Raw genomic sequence first — 17,200 nt, forward strand, 5'->3', positions numbered from 1 at the left:
TTTCACCTTCATTAAAAATTACAGTGACCTTTAGGCCAGCATTTTTTTATTTTTAGGTTTACAAACCTGCCGCTCAAGTTTCTGAATTTTCAGAAAAAAAATAAAATTGAGAAAAGTGGAATTTTTTTCTTTCCGATGCCCAATTTGAGTCGGGATCGAGATTTTGAATTTACGAACTCGTACTTCCGGTTTACGATAAACATGGGAACATGGCGGGTAATTAATGAAGGTAGGGCTGCATAGGCCATAGCAGCATCATAGCCTTGGTTTAGTGAGAAATTTATCAACGGGAGTGCCATTCAAAAAGTTTTCACCTGTTCAGAGGACAAATAAAATGCTGACGACTTTGTTGCACAATGGCATGTTAGTGAGATAATTTTGTATCCGTATTCAAAAGTATTTATCTGCATGTAAATTAATTGCCTCTCATTGGTTAAAAACTGCCCATAGTATCTATAGCCAGAGACATTGTTTAGATCTCTGCTATAGCTTACAGTTGAACCAACATTCTTTAGTAAAGGATTACTTATGCATCAGATGTAATGAATAACACTATGGAAGAAATGAAGTGCATTTGTGGGCAAAATAAACAATAGCCTTAAAATATTAAATATTTCAATTATTAAAGAAAAAAATTATATACAAATGTCTACAGGCACATAGTATTGTTTACGAATATGGCAGCCAGAAAAAATATTTTACAATAAGTTGAAAAAATTTTGACTCCCTCCTCAATGCTCCCTGTGTGTTATCTGATAGGAATATTTAATTAAGCTCTCAAGTATATTTTTAGAAAACTTTCTACACATTCATATAACACATATTTTAAAAAAAATGAAGATACATTAAAAGAGTGAAGAAATTTGATTTTTTTTTAAATTTAGTATTTTGACCAACATCTTAAAATTTATATCACTGGCACCAACGGGCAGACAATGAAATTAACAATTTAAGGTTCTATGAGAGCACAAAAAAAGAAGCAAAAATGAATGTACAGAAGTCGGAAATTTATCCAAAAATATAATTTTATTTTTTATTTCCTCCTCCTATGGAACTTTATCATTCTGATGTCCGTAAACCTAAAAATAAAAAAAATGCTGGCCTTAAGTTGGATGTGACACATCTACCAAAGATGCATTAATTGACCAAGTTTGATGATTCTAAGTCTAATAGTTTTTCAGCTATCAGCCAGACAGGATTTTGCCATATTTGGCCCAGGCACATAGTATCATTTTTCAAAGTGGAAAAAAATCCAACTCATGAAAATAGATCATGACCCCCCCCCCCCCCCCCCCCCAATGCATGTATGTGTTACATGTATGTGTTATATTGGATTTTTAGCTATAATTTGAAACATCTTTACCATAAAATAGTTTATATACATTTTGTAATGAATTGATTTTATGCACAAGATGAATGTGAAATCAATTAATGACTCATAATTGGATACCATAGACAGTCCCCTGTTCACACGTGGACATTATTTAGTGTGTGAAACGTGTTTCTGTATAATTTGAGTTATTTACAAAATGTTCATGTTTGTTGTATTGACGTGGAAATATTATAAATTCCAGACTTTGGATATTTTACAGTTCTGTTGTGTTGGGTATGACTTTGAAGAAGTTGCAAATACTTTTAACATTATTAAACATAGGTAATCAGAGATTACAGAGCTCACCTCAACGAATGTTGTCTTTAAGTAAGGCAAAGTCCCACACTAAACTAATAATCTAGGAGTGTGCATCCCTAGATGCAACATTTATGCAATTTTGGTCTGATAGGGCTTGCAGTTACTTGGGAATAGACTTATCTGAAAACTTAAAACTAGTCACTCATTCAGAAAATGTAAGTCAAATCCAGCATCCGAAGCAAGTTTTGAGATTGTTCGTCCCTTGATGCATCATCCATGCAAGTTTGGTTCAGATAGGCCTTATAGTTACTTGGAAATGAGATCTGCCCCAAAAACTTTAATCTGGTTACTCATCCGGAAAATGTAGGTCAGATCCAGCATCCGAAGCAAGTCCAGTAGTGTGAATCCTTAGATGTATCATCCATGCAAGTTTGGTCAATATAGGGTTTAGTTACTTGGAAATGACATCTGCTCCAAAAACTTTAACCTGGTCACTCATCCGGAAAATATAGGTCAGATCCAGCATCTGAAGCAAGTCCAGTTGTGTGCGTCCTTAGATGTATCATTCATGCAAGTTTAGTCAATATAGGGCTTATAGTTACTTGGAAATGAGATCTGCCCCAAAAACTTTAACCTGGTTACTCATCCGGAAAATGTAGGTCAGATCCAGCACCTGAAGCAAGTCCAGTAGTGTACATCCTTAGATGTATCATCCATGCAAGTTTGGTCAATATAGGGCTTTTAGTTACTTGGAAATGAGATCTGCTCCAAAAACCTTAATCTTGTCACTCATCCGGAAAATATAAGTCAGATCCAGCATCCGAAGCAAGTCCAGTAGTGTGCATCCTTAAATGTTTCATCCATGCAAGTTTGGTCAATATAGGGCTTTTAGTTACTTGGAAATGAGATCTGCTCCAAAAACCTTAACCTGGTCACTCATCCGGAAAATATAGGTCAGATCCAGCATCCGAAGCAAGTCTAGTAGTGTGCATCCTTAGATGTATCATCCATGCAAGTTTGGTCAATATAGGGCTTATAGTTACTTGGAAATGAGATCTACTCCAAAAACCTTAACCTAGTCACTCATCCGGAAAATGTAGGTCAGATCCAGCATCCGAAGCAAGTTCAGTAGTGTGCATCCTTAGATGTATCATCCATGTAAGTTTGGTCAATATAGGGCTTATAGTTACTTGGAAATGAGATCTGCTCCAAAAACTTTAACCTGCTCCAAAAACTTTAAAAAAAACTTTCGTTGAGGTGAGCTAAAAATATAAAGCAGAACAAACGCCTGTTTGGGTGAAGATCATGAAATGTACTAAGCTCCACGGCATTTGTTGTCATATTGGCATTAATTAAGACTTCCAGATCATGACTTGGCTAGTGATACCTTTGGATAACATTTGTCTCTAGGTGAAAGTTGACTTGGCAAAATGCGCCATCCCATTGTTTAAGTTTTATGAGGAAATTACACCGCCTATACCCGATTTCGTGGATACAACTATACCCTGATTTCAGGGATTATACGTGATTTCACAGATAATACCCGATTTCAAGTATTATCTCCAATCTGTGTGAAGGACAGAAGGATGGATTTTGGACATGACAAACACTATATGCCCCGGCTATATTCATGGCAGGACATAAAAATTTAATTCATAAAAAATGCATTACATTTGAGAATGAGACTTGGCATTGTCTGAGAATTGGTAGTCTGTCTGAGTACAGGTAGCCTGCCTGTATGGTCCAATATCCACTTACTTTTAAATGAATATTTCAAGTGAAAATAGATTGTAACAACTTACCAGAATATCTGGAAGCTTAAAGCTAGGGAGGTAGAAATAGAACTGCTCCAGTTGTTCTACTGTTGGCAAAAGACCTGCAGCCTGAAACAAAGCAGAATCTCTATATATTTTCTTTTAGCCAACAGTATTTTACCACTTGCCAATTATAATTTTTTAAGGAGGAGAAGGACCTTGAGCTGAAAAAATACTTGTCATTCATTTTTTTTCATATTTTGTATATTTCTAATTAAGTATGTCCCACATATCTTAAAGCAGTTAAATCATTAGGTTTCTTACCTTATTTTGGAGATATTGATTGACAAATACTATGCCCTACAGTATATAAGTGGAGTTTTAATTCTCCATGTTTCCGGGCGCATTACTCTGTCCATAATGGGATTTTTTAGGCATACATAAAAAATATCAAAATGGACATGTATCTTTTAAAATATTTCAGAGTATAACTAGGATTTAAAATTCGAAAAAGCAAGTTTTGTCTATCACACTGCATCTGGATAGGGAAAATAAAGCACTTTTTAAGACAACTTAAACAATAAAAAACGTAATTTACAAAAAATTCTATCATTCAATATTTTTTAATTTACGTTGAAATGCAAATCCTTCAAATTATTGATTAACTGCAAAAGTTTCGAATGATGAAGCTGACCTCATTATTTCACAGGACATCGTTAAAGAGGATATAAGCATGACAAAAACGTGTCATATTACATTTCTTGAGTACGGGAAAAACCAACTATGACGTCACATGTAAGCTAAATAAGTGAAATAAGATATACCTACATAAGACTTCCGTCATCAGCCATGCAAAAATAATTTTTGTGTTCCTCGTTTCTCAAAATATTTCATCATATACTGATTATGACCTGTTTTTACATAATAATACCGCCCCTCTGTTCACCGAGTATGATCTTGCTGTACTAACAAATCATGTATGACGTCACCGACTTGTTGGACGCGCAGTTTAGGGAAACAGAGGAGTGGATCAATCTTTTTCATAATTTGTTAATGTTTACAAGAATGTTAAAACTTTTTAATTTTTTTTTATAAGATGGTAATTAAAGTTAAAAAATTGTCAAAAAATTATACAAGAACTGATGCTTTACACTTTTTTCACTTATATAAACGGAAACTATGACGTAGTTAAACAGAGTCATGTGACCATGTGTCCTTCATCCCCTTAAACTAAATACTGTGAACACCTGAATTCCATGCCTTTAACATTTCAAGAATTTCTTTGTTGGAATCTGAAGGTATAAACTGGTATCTCATTAGGCCAGTTACATAGACACCTGAAAACTTGCACCTTTTTGCTCTATCTAACATGTTTTTTTATGCCCCTGTATCAAAGATTCAGGGGTATATAGTTTTTGCCCTGTCCATCTGTCTGTTTGTTTGCAAAAACTTTAACATTGCTCATAACTTTTGATTGGTTGGAGCGCTTTCATATTTCAAATGTGTATTCCTTGTGACAAGGTCTTTCTTTGGGTAGCATTATACTTGACCTTTTGAACTTGGAGTATGACCCAGTTTTAACTTTAACCTTGGCCATAACTTTTGAACAGTTGGTGCTAGGGCTTTCATACTTCACATGTGTAATCCTTGTGACAAGTCCTTCCTTTGGATACCAACAATTTTGACCCTTTGACCTTGACCTAGGAATTTGACCTACTTTTGGAAAACTTTAAACCAAGGCCATCGCTTTTGAGCAGTTGGTGATAGGGTCAAACTCCAAGGTCAAGATCAAAAGGTCAAATATAATGGAACTCAACGAAAGGTCTTGTCACAAGGAATATACATGTAAAATATGAAAGCCATAGCTCCCACCAATCAAAAGTTATGAGCAATGTTAAAGTTTTTGTGGACAAACAAACAGGACAAAAACTATATACCCCCAAATCTTCGATATGGGGGCATAAAAATAACGAAATACTATGAAATTATGCTGAATAGAATGTACTGATTCTAATAATAAAATGATATTACTTTTACAGTCTTGCATGTGTAGCACAGACAATTAATCAGCTGTTATTAAGAGGCAGTCCATTAGAAAACCAGGCAGTATTGTATTAATAGACGGCACATCGAATATGAGGAATATTTGATAATTTATTGAAAATGATATTAATGTTGTCTATGGAATAATGTAATTGAAGATTTGTCTGAAAATAGCTTATTTACAAAAATTCGTTTAGTTTTCTGTTCTTGAATTCCCCTATATAAACCATTGAATGTAGGTTGGAAACAAAGAACTGTAAATTCTAATAAATTTTCAACAGATCTATAATTCATTCCAAACTAAATCAAGAAATATATCATCTTTCAATTTAAAAAATAAAATCAGTGGGAAAAATATTTTCAATAGTAGTTTTCTTGCAAAATAGACAGTCGTTTTTATGAAATTTTGTGATGCAAGAGTTATCTCCCATAGCATCGGGAAATCGGCTAAACATCTTACTGTCAAAACCCCTTTGAAATATTTAGAACTAATACACTTAAGAATTTTATTTGACAAACAAGATGTGTTTGTGAAACATTGATGCCCCCGTATGGCAGCTTATGGCGAAGGTTAAATTTTCTTCAAATGCAAGTCAAAATCCAGGCCAAAAGATTAGAAATGTTGATATCCAAAGAAAGGTCTTGTCTCGAGGAATACACCTGTGAAATTTGAAAGACCTAGATACAACTGTTCAGAAGTTATGACAAAGGTTAAAATTTTTTTAATAAAAGTCAAATGTCAAGGTCAAGGTCAAAGTGGTTGGTATCCAAAGGAAGATCTTGTCACAAGGATTATATACATGAAGAATGAAAGCCCTAGCACCAACCATTCAAAAGTTATGGCCAAGGTTAAAGTTTTTCAAAAGTAGGTCAAACTCCAAGGTCAAGGTCAAAAGGTCAAAGTTGTTGGTATCCAAAGGAAGGCCTTGTCACAAAGAATACACATGTGAAGTTTGAAACCCCATGCACCAACTATTCAGAAGTTATGGCCAAGGTTAAAGTCTCATAAAATTTTGCAAAAGTGGGTCAAATTCCAAGGTCAAGGTCAAAAGGTCAAATATGATGGTACCCAAAGAAAGGTCTTGTCACAAGGAATACACATGTGAAATATGAAAGTCATAGCTCCAACCAATCAAAAGTTATGGGCAAGGTTAAAGTTGACAACAGACAGACAAACAGACAAACGGACAAACAGACAAACAGACAGACAGGACAAAAACAATATACCCCGGGATCTTTCGATCCGGGGGCATAAAAATGATTTGTCTATTTTCAAAGACAGAATTTTCAACCCCAAACATAATATTTAGATTAAAATTTGCTTTATTATTCAGGTTGAATCCACATTTCCATTGATGTATCAGTGACATCAAATACTTATCTAATATTGCGTCACAACAGTTGCAAATATTCCGCGAAAGTTGGTAAATTTATGTAAACATGCAAGAAAATAGATTTTTAAACAAGAGGCCCAAGGGCGTTGAATCGCTCTTCTGATAAACTGTACAACCTATCACTTCTATCTGAAACCTCTAAGTATTCTGTATATTTAGATAAAGACTTGAAATTCCAATGGTAGGTCACCATGACCTACATTTAAGATGAAACATTTTGAGAACCCAAGATGATTCTAAGCCAATTAGTACCTGAGAGTAGGTCATGTTGACCTACTTATCACTTGTCATTTTCTGAGGACCCAAGAGGCATCAACGAAGTTTGATGATTCTAAGCCAATTAATACCTAAAATATTTTTAAAATTATTACCATAAAATTTCAAAAGTAGGTCATAGTGACCTGCTTTTCAGATGACATACTTTGAGGACCCAAGATGCATCAACTGACAAAGAGGCACTCTTGCTCATCATAACTATGTACTTAGTTAGTTTAATTAATACCCAGGAGCAGAGAAGATTTTCAAAGAATTACCGTATCTGGCTGAATATAATACGCATTGGTGTAAAATACGCACACCCCTTTTTTGGCTTGAAAATTTGGGGAAAAACTCAGTTTGGTTGTAGTATATGCTGTCAAAATATTGACCAAGCAGTTATGTTGTCTTTTTTACATCGCAGTAAATTTAACTTAAAATCTTTGTGGAAATAATGTATTGAAAATTTAAGCACGGTAACTTTTCATGCGCAGACTTTGTTTTTTGAGTTTACGGTACTCCTGAATTTAAGCATGGCGGTATTATTCATAGAAATGATTAATTTTGCATTTTAAATCATTTTTTAAGCTAATGGCAATGTTTTAAAAAATTGTGGTATAATTTTATTAATTTTAACAAAGCACAAGATGTCGTCCCATTAAATTTGTATCAGGCTAAATATATAAATCCTGCACTTAAACGTTGCTGTTTAAATCTTCGTGTGGTAATGATTTTATTCAAGAAAGCACAAAATATTATTGCATTTTATTTTATTTTTACCTAAAGGCAATCGTGACACTACACGTTGTCTTTATCCTTGCAGAAATAATTTTATTTCAACAGAGCACGAAATACTGTTTTAGTTTGAACAGATCGACACAGTATAAATCATGTCTTTATACATTGAGGTAATATTTGGATATCTTATTTTCTACAGAGCACGAGTAATTAGAACACTTAAGTTTTAACAGACTTCATATTTCCTTTTTAAACTCTTAATTAATTTAACAAGAGGGCGATAAATATAAGATGATTAAAGTAAAATTACATTTAACAAGCGTTCAACTGTTTAATGTGTCATAATCAACACAAGTTCATACGAAAGAGTTAAAAATCGACCCCCCGAATTTTAACCAAGAAAACGATCAAAGCCATTAATAAGGGCATTAAATAATCAGTGCTCTAACTGTAAAAACAATGCTTGGGAGTTGATAGACAATTTATTAGCCTGGAGGAGTGTTGAGATCAAGTGACAAGCACACGTGTTCACAACATTGGCTTCGATTGAGACATATAGTATACAGTGGTATAGTGTTGAAATGAATTTTCACCGCGTTATTTAAAACCCCAAATAAATTTTGATTTATTGTATTTCATTATAAAATTGCTCAATTATTTTTTTTCCAACCGAGTGTCTGATAAGGTACATGTGTACTATGATTACGCAAGCACGTGACAAAGGAATGCGTGAATGTCTATAAATAACATCGTCAATGGCAGCCTACATGGAGACAATGAATATGCAGCTCAAGTTAATTGTAAATGTTTTTAATATCATTTAACAACAGATTATCATTATTAACAGATTATAAATATAACATTTTCAACAAGCCTACATTCCAACAATAATTTTCCGAAGTTTTAAATACAGCAATAAACAACAAGAATTTGCCTATGTCTCTAGATAATACTAAGATATGTCCATGTGATGGCCGTGTTTCACCTGAAAGAAAAAAACTATCAAAATCCTATTGTGGTGTAAAATACGCACCCCTTTCTCACCAAAACATTTTCAAGGAAAAAAGTGCGTATTATATTCAGCCAAATACGGTAATGCATTTTCACTATATAATCAATAGAGCCCCGCCCTAACACCGTAACCCCTGACCCTGGGGCCATGAAATTCACAATTTTGGAAGAAGCACTTTTCCTCATCATAACTATATACTTAGTTAGTTTATTTAACACCCTGGAGCAGAGAAGAAGATTTTCAAAGAAATAATGCACTTTCACTATATAATCAATGGAGCCCTGCCCTAACACCAGAACCCCTGACCCTGGGGCCATGAAAATCACAATTTTGGAAGAGGCACTCTTGCTCATCATAACTATATACTTAGTTAGTTTATTTAATACCCAGGAGCAGAGAAGAAGATTTTCAAAGAATTAATGCATTTTCACTATATCATCAATAGAGCCCCGCATAACACCAGAACCCCTGACCCTGGGACCATGAAATTCACAATTTTGAAAAAGGCATCAATGCTTATCATAACCATGCACTTAGCTTGATTAAATAATACCCGGGAGCAGAGAAGAAGATTTTCAAAGAATTAATGCATTTTCATTAAATAATCAATAGAGCCACGCCCTAACATCTGAACCCCTGACCCAGGGGCCATGAAATTCATAATTTCTGAAAAGACAACCATGTTCACAATAACTACATTATTAAATAGTTAGTTAGTTTATTCAATACCCAGGAGCAGGGAAGATTTTCAATGCATTAGTGTATTTTCACTATATAATTAATAGAGCCCCACCCTAACACCAGAACCCCTGTACCTAGTTAGTTTATTTAATACCCAGGAGCAGAGAAGAAGATTTTCAAAGAATTAATGCATTTTCACTAATATATTATCAATAGAGCCTCGCCCTAACACCGCAACCCCTGACCCTGGGACCATGAAATTTGCAATTTTGGAAGAGGCACTCTTGCTCATCATAACTATGTACTTAGTTAGTTTATTTAATACCGAGGAGCAGAGAAGAAGATTTTCAAAGAAATAATGCACTTTCACTATATGATCTATATAGGCCCACCCTTGCCAGAACCCCTTACCCTGGGTCCATGAATTTCACAATTTTGATAGAGGGCTCAATGCTTATTATAATCATGCCAACAGTTTTACTGCTTGATGTCCAAGAGTAAAGAAGAAGATTTTTACAGATTACATTAATTTTGGTGGTTTTAGCCCCACCCCTCAGGCCCCAGGGGGGCAGGGACCATGAAATTCAAAATTTTTGTTCCCCCTCACCCATAGATGCTATATGTCAAATTTGGTTAAAATTGGTTGAGTGGTTTCAGAGAAGAAGCTAAAAGTGTTCAAATGTTAATGCACATCACACGATGCACGACGACAGACAAAAACGGATAGCAAAAGGTCACCTGAGTGACTCAGGTGACCTAATGACAGTGAAAGATCTTGGGGCATAAACACTTTTATTACATTTTCAACAGTGAAATACTGTAATTTATTTACTAAATAAAAGTGATATTCTGACACAGTATGAAAGGATATCAAAATGGTATTCTCACAATGTGAGAATATCAGAAGTGAGGCAAAACTTACAATTTTCCTTCCCTTCATGAAGAGTTTTTTTTAAAAAAAATCCCCAGCCTATTATAAGATAGAGTTAATGAGCCATCCTGACAGAGACTAATAGTTAAACTGCCAAAATTTTTCCAAATATGTTGTTGAAATCCATGTTTACAACGTTTTTCAATCTTGCAATCACTTAGCTTTGACGTCTCAACCGCTCAACTATGACATCACAGCCTATGACACTGTGTTACGAAAAGACAGAGGCAAAGGGAAAATCTAAGAAAATGTAATAAACAGAAAATTCAATGTTTTGTAGATGAATATGGAATTTATTTCACTCATGAGACAGGATTTTTTTGATATTTTCACTCGTGATTCGCACTCGTGAAAATATCAAATATCCTTCCCACTTGGAAATAAATTCCATATTCATCTACAAAACATTGAATATCCTCTATTTACATATCTTTTTCATGTCCCTTACTTTAATATCTTCCACATCCTCTTTGATAATTGTTTTGATTTGCTCCATTGTCTTCTCCCCATATGCTGTAACAAGACCTACTTCCTGGCCACTTCTATACCGCCCTGCTCGTCCAGCTATCTGCTTTGCTTGTGGTGTGCTGATTCTTGACATTATCAATTCTCCATGTTCATTTCGATTCAACTTTTCAGCTTGGAGGAAAATCATTCTTCTGATTTTCCTGAAAAAAAAAGTTAATCAGATTTTAATTTGCTTTCCTATATAAATAAAATTACCTAGTACTTTCTTTAAATTAACTTGACTGAAGTAAACAGATGCATAAATTGTTTGTCAGAATGTCCTACTTACAGGTTAATCCCCATTCCTATGGCATCAGTAGCCACAAGCACCTTACATGGATCTTTTGGATCATTGAACTTCTGTGCCTGGGCTAACTTAGTGGCTATCCAGAATAGAAAAAAATTTATCTATTTATCAGTCATTTTGCACATTCCTATTAGTTCATACTTCTGGGCCTGGGCTAACTTAGTGGCTATCCAGTATAGAAAAAAATTCATCTATTTATCAGTCATTTTGCACATTCCTATTAGTTCATAATCAACTTTTTTTAAATTACAATATATATATATATATATATATATATATATATATATATATATATATATATATATATACAAGGGATTGCAATTAAAATGCAGAATTGCCAATCAGTTAACCGCAAGACCCTCTGGCCAATTAATCGGTTAATCGTATAAAAAATTATTGACATGCATGTATTTCATCACTGTAAGCTCTACTCAAATAAACAAGACTATAAGATGTTACTTGTAGTAATATTATGTTTATATTTGATCAGAACACTATATCTATACATAGGAAAAAGGGAAAACCCATGAAACATCTAAAGTATCGGATACATTAAAAAAATTCAGAAAAGATGTCACAAATTCATTCTGCATTGTACACCATAATCAAAAAATGTCTGAGTCTGCATGAAGTCTGAACAATATAGCTTAATTTACAATGTTTTTCATAGGATAAAGGATAGATTTGTTTGTTTGTAGATTAACATCCCTCTCGAGAATTTTTCACTCATACAGAGACGCTGCCACTTGCCGGTGGAGGGCTACAAATTTTGTCCTATACTCGGCACTCAGGGCCATTGAGCAGTGAGGGATCTTTTTCGTGCCAGCACCTACTGCGACATGGGACCTCGGTTTATACGGTCTCATCCGAAGGACTGGTGTCCACGTCCCGCAGTGGGATTCAAACCCACGACGTAAAGATCAACTCCGAGATATCCAAGGATTCGAGATGCCGAGGGTAAAATACCATATGTTGTAATGAAATTAATTTTTATTTATAAAGCACATTTTACAATATAATAGAATTTCTTTGTGCTTTCTATATTAATATTTCTTCACTTAGGGCAGTTATGTTAGTTTAAGTGTTGTTGTAAAATGTGCTTTATAAATAAAAATTAATTTCATTACAACATGTATTGGTAACAATCCTCTAATAAAAGTAATGTCCAAATAACTGTATCTCACTTCTATTCTCAATGATCGTGTAATGTAGAGCAGCACTGCGAGAATTCCATCGGCATCAGAGCAAGTTTTTTGACTTGCCTAGATAGCCGAGCAGTCTAGCGCGGTTCCTGTACTGCTAGGAGACAGATTTCCGTAGGTCTAGACTTCAACCCCGGGCTGGGGCGGAAGTGGATATCCTTATAACAGTGAATTTCTTTGTGCTTTCTATATATATATATCTATATACTTATAAATTAATAAATTTTGCAAATAAACTCCGAAACGGGTGCACCAGAGTTCTTACTTACTCCCCTAACAATACACTAGATACATGCTGATGTCCGTAAACTATATTTAGATTTCACTCGCATAGTAAGTATCGTACATTAAATTAAAAGTCTACTTTCATTTTCTATAAACAGCCATGAAATAGCTAAAACGTGAGTACGGTGGCGTTTCCGGTTGGCGGATCTAAGTTACTGGCAATTTTTAATGAAACTGACAACAAGCAATCGTTCATTTATTACATAAAACGTCATCACTGAATTATTCAATCAATACTCGATTTAAATGATATAAAAGAAATAAGTTGTGATAACCGATTAAGAAGGGAAATGTGCAAAATAGTTTCGTCATTCACTGATCTTTATATTGACGGAAGCTTCTAGAACATCATATAGCATCGAGCCCGATGTTAAGAAAAAAACGAGGCGATTATAGCTACATGACCATAAAAAAAGCTTTTGTGTAAATGGTCATAATTGAAATAATGGTAAATCACTAATAACGCTGTAAGTTGTGAATATAATTCTATATCGAAAGACTATTACATATACACTAGATGAAATCCCGCGCAAGCGGGGGGAATTGAATTCATACAACTACCGACAGAAAATATTTTGTAGTTTCTACTGACAGCCAACAGGATTATAGCAGGAAGAAATACTTTGTTCAAATTCCCGCACGAAGTAGATGTACGCCTCCCCCTCCCCCTTGTAAAAACTTGAAAATTAACAATTTCATTAATTGACGTTTATTGTGAAACCTCTTATACTATGTTATGGATATTGTACTTCAGATGCTTTTATTTCATTTCCGTCAAGAATAAAAGCAGTGAATATGCACATTTTACTGATAAATTGATTTGGGGGGAGGGGGGGGGTCAAAATTCACAGGTACTTGGGTCTTTGTTTATAAATATGTTTGTACCTTACTGATATGTAAATAATGTACTTTACTTTTTTTTTTTACATATCAATAAGGTACATACACATTTATAAACCAAGACTCAAGTACCTGTGTAAAATTAGCTTTTAACGCCATATGAATAGGCCGAGTATTTGATACAAAAGACTGTTTTCAGAAAAAAAAAAATGAAATGTATTGATTAAAGCACAAAATTTTACATCTTTAATTGTGTTTGAACAATACCTTATTCATTAATTTTCTCTTTACATGTAAGCAATTTTTTTACGAAGTACAAATTGTACTTCGGGTTCGTAAGGAATATATAAAATGTTTCAAAAAATGTTTCATGTTACAAATTTTACCGATAAATTTATTAGGAAAACCTACTACATACATGAATATATGTATAGGTAATAGTCTTTCGATATATAAATATATTCACAACTTATAGTGTTATCAATGATTTACCATTATTTCAATGACCAATCACACAAAAGCCTTTTTTTATGCTATGCAGCTATATGCACCTCGTTTTTTTCAACATCGGGCTCGATGCTATATGATGTTCTAGAAGCTTCCGTCAATATTAAGATCGGTGAATGACGAAAATAATTTACACATTTCCCTTTTTAATCGGTTATCACAACTTATTTCTTTTATATCATTTAAATCAAGTTTTGATTGAATAATTCAGTGATGACGTTTTATGAAATAAATAAACGATTGCTCGTGTCAGTTTCATTAAAAATTGCCAGCAACTTAGATCCGCCAACCGGAAACGCCACCGTACTCACGTTTTTGCTATTTCATGGCTGTTTATAGAAAATAAAAGTAGACTTTTAATTTAATGTACGAAACTTACTTTGCGAGTGAAATCTAAATATAGTTTACGGACATCATCTTGTATCTAGTGTATTGTTAGAGGAGTAAGTAAGAACTCTGGTGCACCCGTTCCGGAGTTTATTTGCAAAATTTATTAATTTATAAGTATAGATGTATGTAGTAGGTTTTCCTAATAAATTTATCGGTAAAATTTGTATATATTCCTTACTGAGAGCATCGTGGCAATTTGTACTTCGTAATAAACTTGCTTACATGAAAAGAGAAAATTAATGAATAAGGTATTGTTCAAATACAATTAAAGATGTAAAATTTTGCGCTTTAATCAATGCACAGTTCATTTCTGAATACAATCTTTTATAGCTGCAATAATGTAGCCCTCTCCTTTTTTTGAGGAGGGGGGGGGGGGCAAAGAGAGAGAGAGGCCAGAAAAAATCAGATCAAAAAAAAAAAAAAAAAAAAATCGGAAAGGGCTACATTATTGCAGCTTAGTCTTTTGTATCAAATACTCAGCCTATTCATAGTTCATAGGGCGTTAAAAGCTAATTTTTACACAGGTACTTGGTTCTTGGTTTATAAATATGTATGTACCTTATTGATAGGTGAAAAAAGTAAAGTACATTTTTACATATCAATAAGGTACAAACATGTTTATAAACCAAGACCAAAGTACCTGTGAATTTTTAAACCCCCCCCCCCCCCAATCATGTGCATATTCGTTGCTTTTATCCTTGACGGAAATGAAATAAGAGCATCTGAAGTACAATATCCATAACATAGTATAACAGGTTTCATAATAAACGTCAATTAATGAAATTGTTATTTTTCAAGTTTAAAAAACAAAAAAAAAAACAAAAAACAAAAACAAAAAAAAAAAACGGGGTGGGGGGGTGGGGGGGTGGGGGGGGGTGGGGGTTGGTTGGTTGGATAGGTAAATCTACATTATGCGGGATTTTGAACAAAGTATTTGTTCCTGCTATAAGCAGGGACCTATATACTAATATATAGGTTCCTGCTATAAGCCTGTAGGCTGTCAGTAGGCATATTTTCTGTCGGTAGTGTATGAATTCAATTCACCGCGCTTGCGCGGGATTTCATCTAGTATATATATATATATATATATATATATATCTATATATATATATATATATATATATATATATATATATATATACATACATACATACATACATAAAGACACACACATATATATAATATCATGGCTGGGTTTTTTTAAAAAGAGAAATATACCTGGAGGTAGACTGCCATATATTACAGCCACACTGTGTCCAAGCCTCTCCAGCTCCATACATACATTGTAAATCTTCAGCTTACTGAAGCACACCAAACAGTCTCCAGACTGCACTTCTTGTAATGAATCTATCAAAATCAGACCATTGTCAATATTGATTATTAATATCTGTATAAAGTAATATAATATCATCTCACTTTTACTATTTCAGAATATTTACAAAAGAAACCCAATATTCTGCAACATTTTATTGCATACATAATTTACATTTCACAATTGTTTTCTCTATAATCTCATTGTTTGCCTATTATGTCAAGAGCAAGAATCTAACAAACATAAAATGATAAACAAGAGGCCCATGGGTGGCAATGCTCACCTAAGTAACATTAGCCCTACTGTTCTTCAGGAGAAACTAGCATTGTCCAAAATGGACAAATACCCCCAGCTTGGTTTTTCAGAAAAGGTGCCAAGTCACTAAACATATTTTATGGATCTTAGAGGTGTTCACATTTGTTTAAACATTTAGAGTGAACAATGAAAATTTATTTGCTCCATAGGCATCGGAACGGGGGGGGGGTATAGCCCCCCACTTTTTTTGCAGACATAATATAGGCATTGAACATTGGGGCATAGATTTATCCCCCACACTTTAAGAGGCACAGGTTGCAGTGTAGTCAAAGAAGGGTATGTGTTAGGGTTTAGAAAAAAAATTGGTATTGAAAGAAGTTGATCCCCCCCCCCCTTCCCCACGAAATAGGATTTTCACATCTGGACAATAACTATATTTCCTTTTTTTTTTTTTTTTTTTTTGCTTGTCAAGTTTTTTTCAGGTTCGAATTTTTTTTTCTCTTTCAATTAGCCCCCCCACTTTCAATTTGCTTCCGACGCCAATGTGCTCATAATACTAAGGCACAGCCTAATAAACCATCAATACTAATAATTATATTGTTTTTTATTAGATTGAAAAATTAGTTGCAACACTTTGATATCTTTATGATACATGACACTCTGCAATTTCTTTGTTGAAGAAAAAATAAAAGTATCATATTATTTAATATATTTATCTATATCAAATTAATCTTGATAACTTTACATTAAATTCATTTTAAAGATAAAAAGCTGGTCAACCAGTAACTATGTATTTTAATTTGAAAGACTATAATTAATAAAATTACAATTAAGAGAGTTAGAGAACAGAGATCTTGAATTCTTCTGTCCAATTCCTAGGAGATACATTGTATAGATAACACCTGCTAGAACAGAGAAGCTCTAACAGCTTCCCACACTGAACTCATTAATTAATCTTTAACTGGATGATGTCCACTCATTATTCCCAAGGGACAAATGGATTTACACCACCTGCTGTATCTGTAGTACAATAGAAATGACATTTATTTATGTCATTCTGTTGAAAACAAAGATTTTTTTTTAAGTTTTGTTATAAAGCTTTATATAATGATAAAAAAGAACTGTTTAATCATGACGCAACATTTTTTAATAAGGTT

At 33.8% G+C, this 17,200-nt stretch overlaps 1 protein-coding gene across 1 annotated transcript in view; it reads right to left on the reverse strand.

Annotated features, from left to right (window-relative positions):
• The window catches only part of LOC133202545 (ATP-dependent RNA helicase SUV3 homolog, mitochondrial-like), a gene marked incomplete at its 5' end in the record, with an annotated part of 108,634 nt that extends 92,771 nt beyond the window's left edge, over nt 1-15,863 (reverse strand). The window contains 4 exons of the mRNA XM_061338382.1: nt 3,433-3,513; nt 10,887-11,106; nt 11,235-11,328; nt 15,695-15,863. Of these exons, the coding sequence (XP_061194366.1) occupies nt 3,433-3,513; nt 10,887-11,106; nt 11,235-11,328; nt 15,695-15,863 (564 nt within the window). The remainder of the gene's footprint in view (nt 1-3,432; nt 3,514-10,886; nt 11,107-11,234; nt 11,329-15,694) is intronic.
• Between the last annotated feature and the right edge of the window lie 1,337 nt (nt 15,864-17,200).

The sequence above is a fragment of the Saccostrea echinata genome, unplaced genomic scaffold (genome assembly GCF_033153115.1).
Source record: "Saccostrea echinata isolate AGI-Se365-2 ecotype Australia unplaced genomic scaffold, CSIRO_AGI_Sech_v1 ptg000047l, whole genome shotgun sequence".
Taxonomy (NCBI): Eukaryota; Metazoa; Mollusca; class Bivalvia; order Ostreida; family Ostreidae; genus Saccostrea; species Saccostrea echinata.